Source organism: Chaetura pelagica, unplaced genomic scaffold, assembly GCF_000747805.2.
Source record: "Chaetura pelagica isolate M959 unplaced genomic scaffold, ChaPel_1.0 scaffold127, whole genome shotgun sequence".
Lineage (NCBI taxonomy): Eukaryota > Metazoa > Chordata > Aves > Apodiformes > Apodidae > Chaetura > Chaetura pelagica.
This window is the reverse complement of record NW_009953923.1, coordinates 1,366,331-1,382,177: the sequence shown is the minus strand read 5'-3', so window position 1 is coordinate 1,382,177 and position 15,847 is coordinate 1,366,331. Positions and strand designations below refer to the sequence as shown.

Below are 15,847 nucleotides of genomic sequence, written 5' to 3'. Positions count from 1 at the left end.
AAAAGCAAAACAGGATATGCAAAAAATCACCAGCTGTTAAAAAACACTGTTTAAACCCAGCTGCACTTCAAAATAAAATATCCCTAGTGACTTCCTGAGGTAAGCAACCCAGATGTAGCAGTACACACACTACCAGAATCAAAGGGGTTTAATAACCTGTTTAAATTGCTTCATATACTTATCCTATCTTCTTCCTGTAAGGAACAAATATAATAGGTTCATTTGGGGATTTTTTTCCCTGTTTCTGCATTCCTTATATATGAGTTTAAGTAATTCATAAGCCCTTTATGTATTGAAGCTTATTTTCCTTGCGCTGACTTTCAAAGGACAGTGAAATTTAAGGATTAGGACAAGTTACACCAGAGGCAATGCAAAGCCATTTTCCTACCTACTAGTAAGACCTCATCAAGAGGAAAAAAAAAGGTATATCAAAGGTTATCACAACTCTTTGATGCAGTCTTGGGTAGTATAATACATTCATACTGCTGTATCAAATGCTGTCAGCAGTAAATCACAAAGCCACTGCGTTGATTTTCATCACCAGCCTGACACCACTAATGCATGTACATCTTCATTAATATTATTTTATTGCCAGTGGCTATTTAAAAAAAGAATGCAGGAGAATGTAAAACTGCATGTGGATCATTAGCTTTTACTTATTATCTTAATGCCTTACACCGACAAATGAAGTGTAAAAATAGCCTGCAGCGTCTGCCACCTGCTTCCCAGCCACTGTCCAGTGGTTAATATTTGGACTCCTTTTTCATGCAGCTGGTCTTCTACTCAGTAGGAGACCCACCTTCCATTCCTTGGGAACCAGCATGAAATGTCATTTATCATGGCTACAGCAAAGGCCCTCTGTCTTTTTTTTTCCCCTCTAAACAGAAGAAACAGCTGTGCTTTCTACCTCAACATTATTTAAATATTCACTGAAGTGGTTGCCCAGTTTTGTCATCATGTAGATCATCAAGGACACATGAGAGCACACACTATCTGGCATAAGGATATAATGCCACTAATTGCATAAAAATGCTAATGCTACAATCACACTTTTGATAACAAATTACCAAATTACCTTGGAATCTGATGGTTGGTGAGTTTCTCTGCATCTCCCATCCTCCCACTCTGGGAAGTCACTAAGTGGTTTTAATGTAATTATGGCCCAGCTATGTACAACCGTTGTATAAATAAAGCCCCAAGCCTGCCTGTGCTCCAGCAGAGCTCACTGTTAAATGTGCCAAATAAGCAAAACTGACCTTAACATATAACTACACCTCTTGCAATCAAACTGGAAGCACTGTCTCAGACAACCCAGCAAAGTGGAGAAATAAAAACCTAAAGCTCTTTTGTCACATACCATATACATTTGCTCTAATCTGATTTCTGATGTGGCAGTATCTGAGCCTCTACACAAATTCCTGCTATGTGAAAGAAACTATATTACCAGGGTTTTTTCCCACACTCTTCATAGTTCTCCAGTCTGTACAGGGCAGCAAAAAAATTTAAGTGCTATAAATCTAGTACAAGTGCTATCTGATATCATTTTTCATTTGAAACAAAATTCACCACCTCTATCCCTGAGCAACTGGATCTTTTTCAGACCTATATTAAATGCTCTGTACCAGGAGACAGCATTTATTTTTATAGTTGAAGATGTAATTATTCTGCTCTTCCTCAATAGTCTTGCATCATTATAAAAGTCCTGCTAAAAACATGACCTGGAATGCTGAAGTGGCATTCTAAGTCCTTCCTTGGTGTTCCCTGCTGTTCATATAATTTGAATTTAAACATCTGATTATGAAAGAAATGCTCAGTCTGCCATTATAATAGATTTTAAATGCTTCTACCAGCTGCATTGCTTAGTTTGATCTTTATCACAGTAATACAACATAGTTTGACTACACTTTTTTAAAGCTCTTTTAATAAAACTATTATAGAGAGGAGCATTAAACTATCTGGTTTTAGGAGCTGTTAAACTTTTGAGTGAACTATTCTTCTTTGTGGAGGAAGTATCAGTGAGAATCAAAAATGTTTTAAAAGCCTTTTTTTCAGTTTAAAAAAAAAACACCAATGGAGATATAGCTCCATTTCAAAGTTCAGTATTTTTTTTAATTGGCAAATGTAAAAAAAAATAATATTAAAATTTCCAATGTCTTTTTCAAGTAAAAAAGCATTTTAGAGAATTTCTTGAGCAGTTTATTCCATTAAAGTAAAAAAAATATTCCTTTAGCTGTTTCTATATATTCTCTCATTCTCTTTTGCTTCACAAGTTGAGACAGATACAGAAGTATAGAATCATCAAAGTTGGACAAGACCTTCAAGATCATCAAGTCCAACCATCAGCCCTATACCCTCGTGACCACTAAATGATCTCCCAAAACACCACGTCTACCTGTTTTTTTAACCCCTCCAGGGATGGTGCCTCCACCACCTCCTTGGGCAGCCTGTTCCAATGTCTCACCACTCTTTCAGTGAAGAAGTTTTTCCTAATACCCAATCTGAACCTCCCCTGGTACAACTTGACCCCATTTCCTCTTGTTCTGTCACTGGTCACTAGGAAGAAAAGGCCAGCACCCACCTCACTACAACCTCCTTTCAGGAAGTTGTAGAGAGCAATGAGGTCTCCCCTCAGCCTCCTCTTCTCCAGGCTGAACAGCCCCAGCTCCCTCAGCCTCTCCTCATCAGATCTGTTCTCCAGACCTGTAATCAGCCCAGGTGCCCGTCTCTGCACCCTCTCCAGCACCTCAATGTCCTTCCTATACTGAGGTGCTCAAAACTGCACTCAGTGCTCGAGGTGCAGCCTCACCAAGGCTGAGCACAGGAGGCAGAATCACCTCCCTGGTCCTGCTGGCCACACTATTCCTGATGCAGGCCAGGATGGTGTTGGCCTTCTTGGCCACTTGGTTACACTGCTGGCTCATGTTCAGCCAGCTGTCAATATGCACAGACACATATGCACAAAGATGTAGGACTCTCAAGGACTGAACCCATGTAGACTGAACTACAAGAATGTGAACAGAAAAAACTATATCTCCCAGCTACCCTCTGATTAAGTTTTCCTGTCTCAAGCAAGATAAGCTCCTTGCTGAGAATGTCAGAGGTGTATCTGGGAAAAGAGGTGACTGCAAAATGTCAGAAGCAGATGGAATATGGAGATTGCATACAGTTTGTGAAGACACCAGGCTGAACCTGATCTCTGGGAAAACAGGACAGTTTCAGGATAGATGAGAAGCTCAGATGTAGAGGGAGATTATTTTAGATCTGTTAGGTGGAGAATGGTTTGAAGAAAAGCAGACAGCTGATACCAAAGATGCTACCTTTGCCTCTCTGCTGCAGTTCACATTTGGAGATATTTGTTTACCCTCTCTTTTTCTTCTTGGTTCACCTACCATTACAGATCAAGGAACTACAGCAGTCAGAGGCCCAGTTATATTGAACATTCTCTTCAATATTAAATATTCATACTCTGTAACCCCTGCTAATGAAACAATCCTACAACGTCTATCTCCTGCTCCCAGGAGTCAAGACTTAACACTGCTATGGGGAAAAAATAGATGAAATTTTCAGGAAAATGTAACTGTTCATCTCACATTCTCTGATCTCAGTTACAGGACTAAACACAACCTAGTCATACTAAGTTGCCCTCCTCAGCAAAAAAATGTTCCTGCTAGGTCATCTGTTTCAGTACTTCACTGCAAGATTACCTTGACAAATATTATTCACCAACCATATGAAAGCAAAAGGTCCTTTTAACCTTATCTTCCAGTTACCCCTAGATTTCAACATAATCATCATTCTAAATTTAGCTTGCCTATATTAAAGAAAGATATTTCAGCAAACTACAAAAAAACCACAATTTCCGACACTTGCTCAGTATGTATTTTTCTCAAATGAAACCAGAGTTATAGATTTAAAAAGTCAAATGCACATTCAAAATATTAACATTTTCCAGGGCATGAGACTGTTTTTGTAAGGTAAAATACTTTTTTCCTCATTTCTGTTTCTTGAATCAACATACTTGCTTCTGGTAACACACTTGAAGCTCTAACTAATTAGAGAATTTGTACAGACTAAAGAGATCCTGGAACCTCAAAACTTAGAGAATAAACGAAGAATGTCTACCTTGGTTTCTAACAGTCAAAAACCACATCATCTTTGCTCAACACAGGACCAAATTACGTTACCAAAAGAGCAAGGTGTTATTTTTTGTACAAACGAAACTGCCCTTTCAAACCTTAAGGTCTAAACAAAATTTGTAGGTTTCAAAGAAAATTATTCAGTGATATATCACACACTGATTTACTGCTAACAAGTACAGTACATTAAAAACTGAGGCTGTATCCTCACATCCAGAGAATCCTGGTTTTGTCCTTGCTACAGCTGGCATGGTCTAAGTCTATCTTCTGCAAAACAGGTATCACATCATATCAAAGTACCACATTAAGTCCACAAAAGTCAAGCAACAACAACTCAGTCTGTTACAAAGCACCAATGGCTCTTCTAGAGGTGTGTCACCAGCAGGTACCAGCTGGTGGGGTGGCAGGAAGACAATCCTTTATGGAGATACTGAGTGAACCTCACTTTTACACCCAGGTTTTTTAACCTGTACCACTAATCTCAATATTTGTTTTACACATGTAAAAAAAAGTAGAGCTAAAGCACCTACACGTAGTCTTGAGTAAAGATGTTAAACTTACCACATATCAAGGCAGGTGGAATACTCTGTTGATCCCAGAAGGACATCTGGAGGCCTGTACCATAGGGTTACCACTTCATTGGAATATGTATGGCTGGGAACTGATTTAGCTCTTGCAAGACCTGTGGAGCAAATACAAATGAATTAATGCAAACAAACATAGAAGCAGTTTGTTGTAAGAACAAACTTCATATAACATGATTGCACATTGCAAGCAGGTGTTTTTTTTATTCTAGTCTTGGAATAAGTTATTTAATGAAAGAATATGGTAGCATCTTTCATTAATTACCTGGCTTAATAGAGCTGTGAATATTATGAATGAATAATAAAATATAGTTTTCATAATGACAACCACAGTCCCAGGAAAGATGCAAAGATACATTGTAGGATATCTAAATAAACAAATAAACAAATATTTCCATTTCTATTAATTGCTCATGCTTAGGAATCAATAATCTTCCATTTCAGTTGTATTTAGAAAAAGGAAAGGTAAAGAAAACTTCCAGACAAATAGTGCCACAGATGAGATTTCGGATTTTTAGGGCAACCTAAGGAAATCTCCCATAGTTTACACTGCAAAACTCAGGCTGTTTATTCAAGTTCATATTTGAAAGCAGCAGACACTTATACATTAACATTCAAGTAAATATTAATATTGCAGTAATGCATCAGAAAATAGTAAGTGCAAAATTCTTCTCTCTCAACAAGTGTATATCAGCAGTGTACCAATCTCAGAAGCAGAAAGCATTTCAGTGAAATGTGTGGCCTACCAAAGATATGCTAGTTATAGTAATTGTCTTTTAAGCTTGTTAGTAATTTAAAATAATTCGCATTACTACACAACCATAATCTATCTCATGTAAAATTTGAAAGAGTTTAGGAGATACTCTCCTACGCTAAAAGCAACAGGGAAGATCATACTTTTCTAACAGCTCTCCTACAGAAGCCGCTCTCCTCCGGGAAATGGAAAGATTCTCAGGGCTATCATGGCTGTTCCCATCATGTGCCTTCATAAACCTTTTCCAAATGATCCACTCCTAGTTACTGCCTTGAGACCACCCACTGCCTCACTAGGAACACTGAACATAACACAAATAAGAGAAATAAGGAGGGGGTTTTGTGTCTCTTTCTAAAAAAACAGAACTACCAATTTACCTTTCACAAAACAAATGAAATAACTAAAACAGGTCATGTCTTACACCTCACAGGAACCAAAAAGCAAAGTCATACACTCAGAAAGAAATATGCAACATGAGAATGCACTTAAGAGTGCAGATGAGAGTCCTTTGCACCTTTATTCTTACTACACTGGAGAATCTATTTAAGAACAGTTAATCTCAGTGAATACATCTCCATAGTAATGATAGCAAATCTTGCCAGTAGATTGCATTATTGGCTGATTATAGCAATTAGACCAGTGTAGGGGAGTAATTTGACTTGAATGCCAGAATTTCTGCTAAAAAAACATACATTTTGAGTACAAATACCCATTTTTAGCTTTAGTTTCCAGACTTCCATTTCTTTTTTGTTTGTGCACCTGGCCACCAGCTTGATGAATAACCGGGCTCAGACAGACAACTCAGGTTGGTCAATGCAGCCCCAAAGAGGCCAGAGAAGTCACATCAGACATTCAGCAGTGCCTCAGCCTACAAATTAATGTTATGCTTCCGTAAGATCAGAAACCACAAAATACCCTGACTAGTGAATCTTCTTACTCCTAGCCCAGAGTAACATTAACAAGTCTGAGTTTCTGAGCACCTATACCCCATGTGACTAAACTGAAACAAGAGTCCTTGAATTTGTGGATATGGTCCTACGATTATTAAGCTAAATAAAAATTATTGAAAGATTTGAGAAGACTGGATGGTGAATGCCCCCACCCTTTGCCTGTCTGAACCTCCCTTTAGTCATGCCTGAGGAATAATTAATTTAGATGCAAACTACTTCATCTCTAATCTTCAACCTAGCTTTGGCAGGAGAAGAGACATAGGCAGGCAGGGAAAAGACATATTTAAGAAGCCAGCAACATGATGTAATTTGGCGAAGAGTGTCAAAAAACTTTAGAGTGGGGAACTCAGGTCTCCAAGACACAAAGTCTTTGATCCACACACTCAAGAAATCTTCCATGCAGAGAGCCAACTTGCCATACCAGAAATCATACTACAAAAAATACAATATCCATGCATCTCAAGAAATCTTCCATGTAGAGAGGAATAAGTAGCCAACTTGCCATACCAGAAATCACACTACAAAAAATACAATATCCATGCATGCCTGCCAGTTTCTGCCACTTTACTGGCCCAGATGGAGCTTTGTAAGTGCGACAGTCAGCCCAAACTCTCCTCTCCTCCTCCTGTCCAACCGTTCAGCATACAGCCTGTCCTCCCATCCTCCTGCGACTGCTGTCCACCCTGTTTCCTCAGCTCACTGCTTCTACACGCCCTCCACTTCTAATCCGTTCCAGGTTAACCAAAATCCATCTGATTTTCAAAGGATGGCCCTTTTTGGCTAATCACAGCCTGTCGGACAAGTAAACGTTTTTCTTTAATCTGCTCTTCACTCCCAAAACACCATGAAAGCCTCCTTTGAGGTTAGCTGCTACATCTGGTTTTCAGTTATAAGAGGATCATTGCTGGACTGGAGACAGTTATAAAAAAAACCCCTTAATTTGTAAGAGCAAGTTGAAGCCATGTATTGGCATTAGACAACATTACTGGGTTTAAGAGTACAGGGCATATATTTTAAGTTGTGGCCAACTGGTTGCCTGCTTAGGTCACACACACTACTTTGGAAACTAAATAGCCAAATGGAAAGCAGGAGTGAACATTCAAAGGAAATACTCACAAAGGCTAAAGTTTGGCAGAGGAAGATTTGGCACAGTCCTCCTGTTCAGTCAAATCGCTCCCCACGTGCAGGACTGAAAGGATCTGAATTAGACTAATGCCTCAGAGGAGCTGCTTTCTCTCAGGTAGGGAACAAAGGTTGATTTTTCTGACTAACACTCTGTATAAATACTCTTTTCAGTAGCTCCCAGCGACAGGATGAGGGGCAATGGGCACAAGCTGGAACACAGAAAGTTCCATTTAAATATAAGGAAAAATTTCTTTACTATGAGGGTGACAGAGCACTGGAACAGGCTGCCCAAGGAGGGTATGGAGTCCCCTTATCAAGATATTCAACACCTGCCTGGATGCAGCCCTGAGCAATGTGCTCCAGGGGATCCTGCTTTAGCAGGGGAATTGGACTAGATGATCTCTAGAGGTCTTTTCCAACTCTGACAATTCTGTGATTCTGTGAAAGAAGGGACTTGCATTTATGAACACTTTCACTTAAAGACTCAAAATTAATGCAAACGTTTCTAGTCACACATAAAGCATGGAAAAGTTACCTCATATTTCAGATACATTTACATTTAAAAACAATGGTATCAACAAATACACACATGAAACACTAACAAGATCCTGCATTTCTTGGTTTGATGCTCCAGATGTGAACAGATGACAGTTACCAGGGATTTTTTTTCATATATCTTTCTGTAAGAAAATTTGTTACATATTTTATACCCTTTTGCACATCCAAATATGCTTAGTCATGCAAAATTTATTTGACTACATTCTTCCACTGAAAGAAAACTGAAGGGTTGGATTAATTAGCACAGCATGTTCGATCACTTTCTTTAAGGGTTGCCTGTCTGTTTCCATGGTTACACACTACAGGCAGAGTGACAATCTCATTTTTAGAAGACAAAGCTTATGGAGGATCATCAAAACTTCAAACTTAATGGCTATAAAAGCCAAAAGGTAAATGGAGAGATCATTGGCTGAGCACCCAATATTTATATATTGCTGCTTGAGCACTTCTTTTTTGGGGAGTTGGAGGGAGGATCTCCTGACAAGCAGTTAACTCCTTTCCAGCTCCTGTGTCTTCCAAAAGATAAAAGGTCAACACATGTCTTGCTGTTGTGGCCTTATTTTGAAAGCACGAAGCCAAGCATGAGGCCCAGTTATTAAAAGTCTGGTTGTGTCAGACCCACTGGGGATTCTGCATGTAGTTACAGGAAGAACAGACACTGTTTAATGTTCTCCAGGCACTTACTTCTATGGTCATAATTTATCCTAGGGAACTACAGGTCAGTCAGTCTCATCTCTGTGCCCAGCAAGATTATGGAGCAGATCCTCCTGAAGACTCTGCTAAGGTGCATGGAAAGTGAGGTGGTGGTCGCTGGCAACCAACATGGCTTCATCAAGGGCAAATCATGCCTGACAAGCTTGGTGGCTTTTCATGACGGGGTCACAACACTGGTGGACAAGGGGAGAGCAACTGATGTCATCTATCTGGACTTGTGCAAAGGATTTGACACTGTCCTGCACAACATGGTGGTCTCTAAATTGGAAATATATGTATTCAATGGATGGACCACTCATTAGATAAGGAATTGGCTGGATGGTCACACTCAAAGAGTAGTGGTCAATGGCTCGATGTCCAAATGGAGACCAGTGGCGAGTGGCATTACTCAAGGGTTGGTACTGGAACCACTGCTGTTTAAAATCCTTGTCAGTGACATTAACAGTAGACTTGAGGGCACCTTTGGCAAGTCTGCTGACCACATCAAGCTGCACGGTGTGGTTGACATGCTGGAAGGAAGGAAGGCCATCCAGAGGGACCTTGACAGGCCTGAGAGGTGGGCCGATGCCAACCTCATGAAGTTAAACAAGATGAAGTGTAAGGTCCTGCAACTGGGTCAGGGCAATCCAAAGCACAATCACAGGTTGGATGGAGAACAGATTGAGAACAGCCTTGAGGAAAATAACTTGGGGGCGCTGGTTGATAAGAATCTCAACACGAGCTGGCAATGTGCACTTGCAGTCCAGAAAGTCAACCATGTCCTAGGTTGCATCAAAAGAAGAATGACCAGCAGATCAAGAGAGGTGATTCTCTTCCTTTACTCTACTTTTGTGAGAAACCCACCTGGAGTACTGTGTCCATTTCTGGAGCTCCCAACATAAGAAGGACATGGAGCTTTTGGAGTGAGACCAGTGGAGGGCCACAAAGATGAGGAGAGGGCTGGAGCACCTCTCCTATAAAGACAGGCTGAGAGCATTAGGTTTGTTCAGCCTGTAGAAGAGAAGGGTCTGGGGAGGCCTTAAAATGGCCTTTCAGTACCTGAAGGGGGCCTACAGAAAAGCTGGGGAGGGACTGTTTAAAAGGGCTTGTAGTGCTAGGTTAAAGGGCAGTGACTTTAAACTGGAAGAAGGTAGATTGAGGCTAGACATTACAAGGAAATTCCCCACTATGAGGGTGGTGAGACACTGGCACAGGTTGCCCAGGGAAGTTGTGGATGACCCGTCCCTGGAAGTGTTCAAGGTCAGGCTGAATGTGGCTTTGAGCAACCTGGTCTACTGGAAGGTGTCCCTGACTATGGCAGGAGGGTTGGAACTAGATGATCCTAAAGGTCCTTTCTAGCCCAAACCATTCTATGATATCCAAACTGAAAGAAGAAACGGTTCTGATGCACTGCACACTGCAAGGCTTGAACCTGCACAGTGACACAACCCACAACTTTCTTTTAACTCATTCATTAAACAGCAGCTCAGGATATCCTTCAATGCCCTGTCGTTAAAATACAGGGTGAATGATCTCTGCCTATGTATGTATACGTCTTTGACACACACACACAAAAAAAAAAAAGTATTGCTTTCATATTTCCTTCCTTGGTAAATAAAATTTTCTCTGCTTCATCTTTACCTTTTATCTCAGACTTGGAGGTTGTATCTGATTTTTCCTAACATCAGTTATTGACAAAACATATTGCACTGATTTATCAGTGTAATTTTTAAATTGTGTTTGGCTTTTACAAGAAGCCATAGCTATATCCAGACTCAAATTCAATACACGTACCTCTGGCTACAGGAGCACAAATATTAATATTTTATATCTCTTTAGCTGCAGGATAGCTTTCTAGTCAAGTTCATATGACAATCAGGAAGCCTTTGTTCACAGCGAATATGATTCTGTAAATGAGGAAACCAGTCACGACTGCAAAATCAAGGGCTTGCCAACCATGAGAATGGTCTCCCTTTCCATTATACCTTAAATGTGTTGACCTGTTTACTATTTTGATTTAGATATATCAAAAAGGGCTCTAGCAAGGCATACGGCAAAATTAGGATTTTTTTGTTACTGTTTTTTCCTTGTTTCCAATTCTTGTCATGCTTCCTTTTTTAGCCTCCTGTTTTGTTTAACAATTACCTGCAGTCTGAGGTGAATGGCTTATAACCCATAACTATGTGCACTGGTTTGGTTCTGGCATGGTTTTGGTAGTGGCTCCTGTAAGAAGCTACTAAAAGCTCCATCAGCTCAGGTGGCCATGGCCAGGTTGTTGGATAGACAACAGATGTGCCTCCGCATATGACTAACATATGCAAGAACTGATATAAGACCTGAGCAGAGAGCAAGCAGTGAGAAAGAGCTGAGCTAGAGAGGTGAAAGCAGTGCCAGGGTGAGATGCCAAGGTTGGTGAGGAAGAGGGGGGAAGCAGGTGCCCAGGCAGAAGTTTCCCTGTAGTCCATGAGGAGATGGCAGCTGTTCCCTGCATTCACAGAGGAAAGGGGTGGGACATTCCCTGAAGGCACCAGGAGGGGCAAACGTGGACTTGCAGCCCATGGACTTGGATCTGCAGCTGTGGAAGCCCCACTCCAGGAGAGGTGACTGCTCCCAAAGCAACCGTGACTCTGTGGGAAGCCCACACTGGAGCAGCTCCTGATCTCATGGGAAGGACTAACAAAGGAGACGTTTGTGGAGGACTCTCCCATGGGAGGGACCCTGTGGGGAGGCAGGGAAGGACTGTAAGGAATCCTTCTTCCTGAGGAGGAAGGAGTGGCAAGAACCACCAGCCTGTGAACTGACTCTAAACCCCATCCCCTGTCCCCCTGTGCTGCTGGGGAGAAGGAGGGAGAGAAACCAGGAACAAAGTAATTTGGGGGGAGGAAGGGAAGGGTGGGGTAACATATGCAAGCCCTGCTCTGTGTGTTGTCTGTGCCCTGTGGGCATTTGATTAGTGTTAAATTAAATTATTATTTTTCCCCAAGTTGAGTCTGTTTTACCCAGGACTGTAAATGATGAGAGAACCCTCCTTGTCCTTGTCTTGACCCATGAGCTTCTAGTTGGTCTTTGTCCTCCCCTTCCCAGTGTGTGCATGGAGGGGGGGATTGAGTGAGCGGCCACATGGCTGGTTCTTTGTTGTCGTGTTAGGGCCCAATCACCACACTATGATTCAGTAACAATATAAAAATACTGTTAATGTATGCCATTGTAGATCATGAACTGTCAATTTCATGTCAACTGTTAACTTATTTACTCAGATACTTGTTTTCCAACAGAAGCTTATTTATTCAGTGAATACCCGAATGACAACAAAACAGAAGTAAAATGGGTGGAAACACTGACAGTGCTTCAATGAAGCAGTCAACTCAAACCCAGAAGGCAGTTCTTGGCAATCAAAAGCATCCTGCAGTTTCTAGGTCCCTCTGCTGTTCACCTGAACGAGTCTATCTCCAAGATGCAGCTTTACCAAAGCATCCGAGAAAAATTCCTTTCATATTTGAATGAAATTACTTACAATATCCTATATCTGAGCCATAATATAGCCAGTAGATTATGGTACTGCTGTTCATTTATAAAAGTTACCACTATTAAGGACAGCCTAAAAGGGTTCCTCAGTCAGTATTTCCAAAACACATTTGAGCAATGACTGGTCTTCCAAACTGGAGGGCAGAAGTCAGTCTTCAAGAGGTAGAGAGCAGTAAGTAAGGAAAAAGGCATGTGTGCCTCTCAGTCTGTCTATTTTTTTCCAGCTGTATCAGTCCTAATAAAAAATATTTTTTCCTGCAAATTTTACGTGTGTCTTCGGACAATCCCTTCCAGTAATGCAGATGATAATTATTCTTCTCTGTGCATGGGACTGAACTGTCAATTTGACAAACACAAGTTACAGAAAGAGGAGATGCAAAACTACTTTTTCTCCTACCAGAAATAACAGCTCTAGCCTCTAGCCCTCACAAAAAGTGTATCCTTTTTTTCAACTCCAGCATCATCTCTTTCATCACCACCTCTTTCTTTTGCCTCCTGAGCCACTGAAATGATCACAGGCAGGGGACAACTGGGATACAAGAAAGAGCTCAGCTGTTGGTTTTATATTAAAAGATCCCTTTGGTTAATTGGACAGAAAACTATCCTAGCTATAAAGCTGCTTACCTCCCTGCTTTCAAATCCTCATAAAAAATTTCTGACACATTTTGAAAAAACCCACTGATGCTGAACATGTACCATGGCTGCTAGCTAAATTCATTCATTGTCTGTTAGCTGAAAGAAATACACCAAAAATTCAGTTCCAATCAAAAAGTGTCATAGAAATGCAAAAGAAATACACATTCCATTTACAACACCAGGCAAATGCATCTATTCCAATAGCCTTCTGGGTCAGCATGAATATCTTCAAACTGCCTCTGCTAGTCTGGAAGCAGAAAAATAACAATGTGGGCAGGAAAAAAAAAAAAAAAAAAAAAAAAAAAGGAAAAAAGAAACAATCTGCAGCAACACTGTACACACACAGGTGAACAAGCTAACAGAACTCAAGGAGAGATAGCAATTGCACATCAGAGATAACTTCTACATTACTGAAAAGACCTCTATGCATTACACATACGGCATACGTGCCCACGATACCTTAAGAGTTGACTGATTTAAATGTTGCTTTCTAGATTCTGGATTTTTACTTAATGATTCTCAGTTTGTTGTCTCATAAAAATCTGTATGAAGATGATGACCTGTACTCCTGACAGTGTCCCAGCGTGAACACACCACTCTGCTAATAAGGCTGTAAATGAAAATGTCAGTATTACTCACTCCACAATGAAGTTATTAGGTCTGAAGCAAAGAGTCAATGCTGGATGAACAGATGGCTTTAAATTGGTAGGATCTGCAGAATGCAAGGAGGACAAACAGGCAGAAAATATTTATTCACTGAAAATGAGAGGTAATATGTCTGAGGATATTTTACTATTCCCTAAGAAAAAGAGAGAAAACTGGGAAGCTGCTAGGAATGAATGAGACCAATACTGGACAATGATTTGAGTTCAGAGGGCCATGGCAGGGATGGGGGTGGGGGGGAGAGGGAAGTGGACTTTAAAGACATAAAAGAAATTAACTTCCTGAAGACAGGAAATGTAACAGACCACCTTCCTACAGTTTTGAGGTATAAATGCTTCACTGTCATTGGGATTTTCCTTAACAAATCAAAGGAATTTAGGAAAGAGAAAATAAAGTGATCCAGGGGAAAAGGATTGTATGGATACAGAGAGCTGTGGTTGTCCAGTTTGGTGAAGTGTACTAGTTCATCAAGCACTGACCCACAGAAGTTAACAACTTACTGTAAGCTATTGTGTATGAAGTTAACATTTTACCATGATCCTTATCTGTACAAATAAAACCAGGGCTGCAAGAGCCATTTCTAGATTAGTTTACCTGGGGTTCAAGCAAAAATGAACCAACCTTTATCAACTAGTACCTTGTTAACTTAATACTTCATAAAGTGCAGTAGGTACTTCACATAATGCATGAGCCAGGCTAAACATGAGATACTGGCAAAGAAATAAATACACTTGCTCTGTGCTGTGCAAGACAGCATTTTTAGAAAGTAATTGTGTAGATAAAGTGGCTCCCCCTTTGTTCGGGTGCTAAGAGGACTGAACATGTACCAGATTCATCATGTACAGGGCAGCAGTACTATTTAGTCTAGTTTAATGTTCTATTAAATCTGGCAGCTGAAGAACTGCTAAATAAATGCAATTCAGTGCTACTGTAGTGATCCACAGTCATTCAAACACGAAGATTCACCAAGAGTTTTATATTCAAAGATCTAATTGCAGTTGTTTACATTTGGATCGTTTTATTTTTTAACTGACCTTACAACAGTGGCAGTGACAAGGTGATGCCACTCCATCTATTAATGGGTCCAGAAGTCAGTGCAATTAATCTGTGAAGTGCTGGAACACTGATGAAACGCAACGATAGTTGCATGACCACTGGATATTACTCTACAGAGCGATTTATTCCAGTAGAATACTAGAGTTTTGCTGATCCATCATTTCCCATCTAGAGGTAAAATATGTGGAGAACTTTGATGAAGAGAATACCTTGAGTCACTAAAAGCCTACTCAGATATCTTCAAATTTATTTACAAACAGATCAGATCCCAGGAACTGGTTTGGGATAGTTCATTGAACAGAACCAGGCTACACAGAGAATCAAGTATATGAACAACATTAACATCCACAAACAAACAGTACTTACGAAAAGTGGCTCTAACAACTATATTTATTTATAAATCAAACATCACTGCTATTTGACATCACCCTGCAGGAGAGGAATTTGTGAATTTGAAAAACTGTTTCCACATGGGAGAAACCATGAATTCATTGAAACCATGAATTCTTACAGTACAGTGTCTGAGTTAGCAATTCTGCTAACTATTCAGAACAATTCTGCCACTATCAGCCACCAATTCCTAGCCCCTGTACTGCACAGCCAATGCAAATAAGTTTGATGTGCCTGCTTTTCCAGCTAAGGTGTCACCTGAGCAAACATTTCTACACTGCAGAACACAGCTGTGTCTGTTCCATTATCCAGTCTCATCTTTAGAACCACGGTAGCCCTGCCTGGTACAAATGGTTGTCTAGTGATCATGGAGTTTAATCCAGGTTGCTTCCAGCACACAAGCCAGAACATTTACAGATAAGACAAATACTCAGCTGATTTTTGGCAGTGCTACAATGTGTTATACTCTGCAGCTTACATATTTCCTTAGCAAGGAAAACACTGTCTTTGCTGCTCTGTCAAAGAAGAACTACAGAAGATTTTGCATGCAGTATTGTCTTAGTACATGCATTCACATACCAGATGACACCCACAGGATCTAAAACCACATCTGACTGCACTGGCTTAAGTCAGAGGAAGATTACCTGTAAGCATCAGTATAGTACATTATTTTTACTGGTGCAAAACTAACAATGAAAATCTTTGTAATTTCTAAGTTTTTTAAAAATACATCAAAGAACACAACAACTATAGGAGACAAAGATTTCACTAAACTTT

General features: G+C 40.3%; 1 protein-coding gene across 2 annotated transcripts in view; it reads right to left on the bottom strand.

The window, feature by feature from the left end:
* CDK14 (cyclin-dependent kinase 14) overlaps positions 1–15,847 on the bottom strand; it is a 254,892-nt gene that overhangs the window by 130,599 nt on the left and 108,446 nt on the right. For both annotated transcript variants that reach the window (XM_010001563.1, XM_010001564.1), the window contains one exon: positions 4,698–4,818. In XM_010001563.1, coding sequence (XP_009999865.1) covers positions 4,698–4,818 — 121 coding nt within the window. The remainder of the gene's footprint in view (positions 1–4,697; positions 4,819–15,847) is intronic.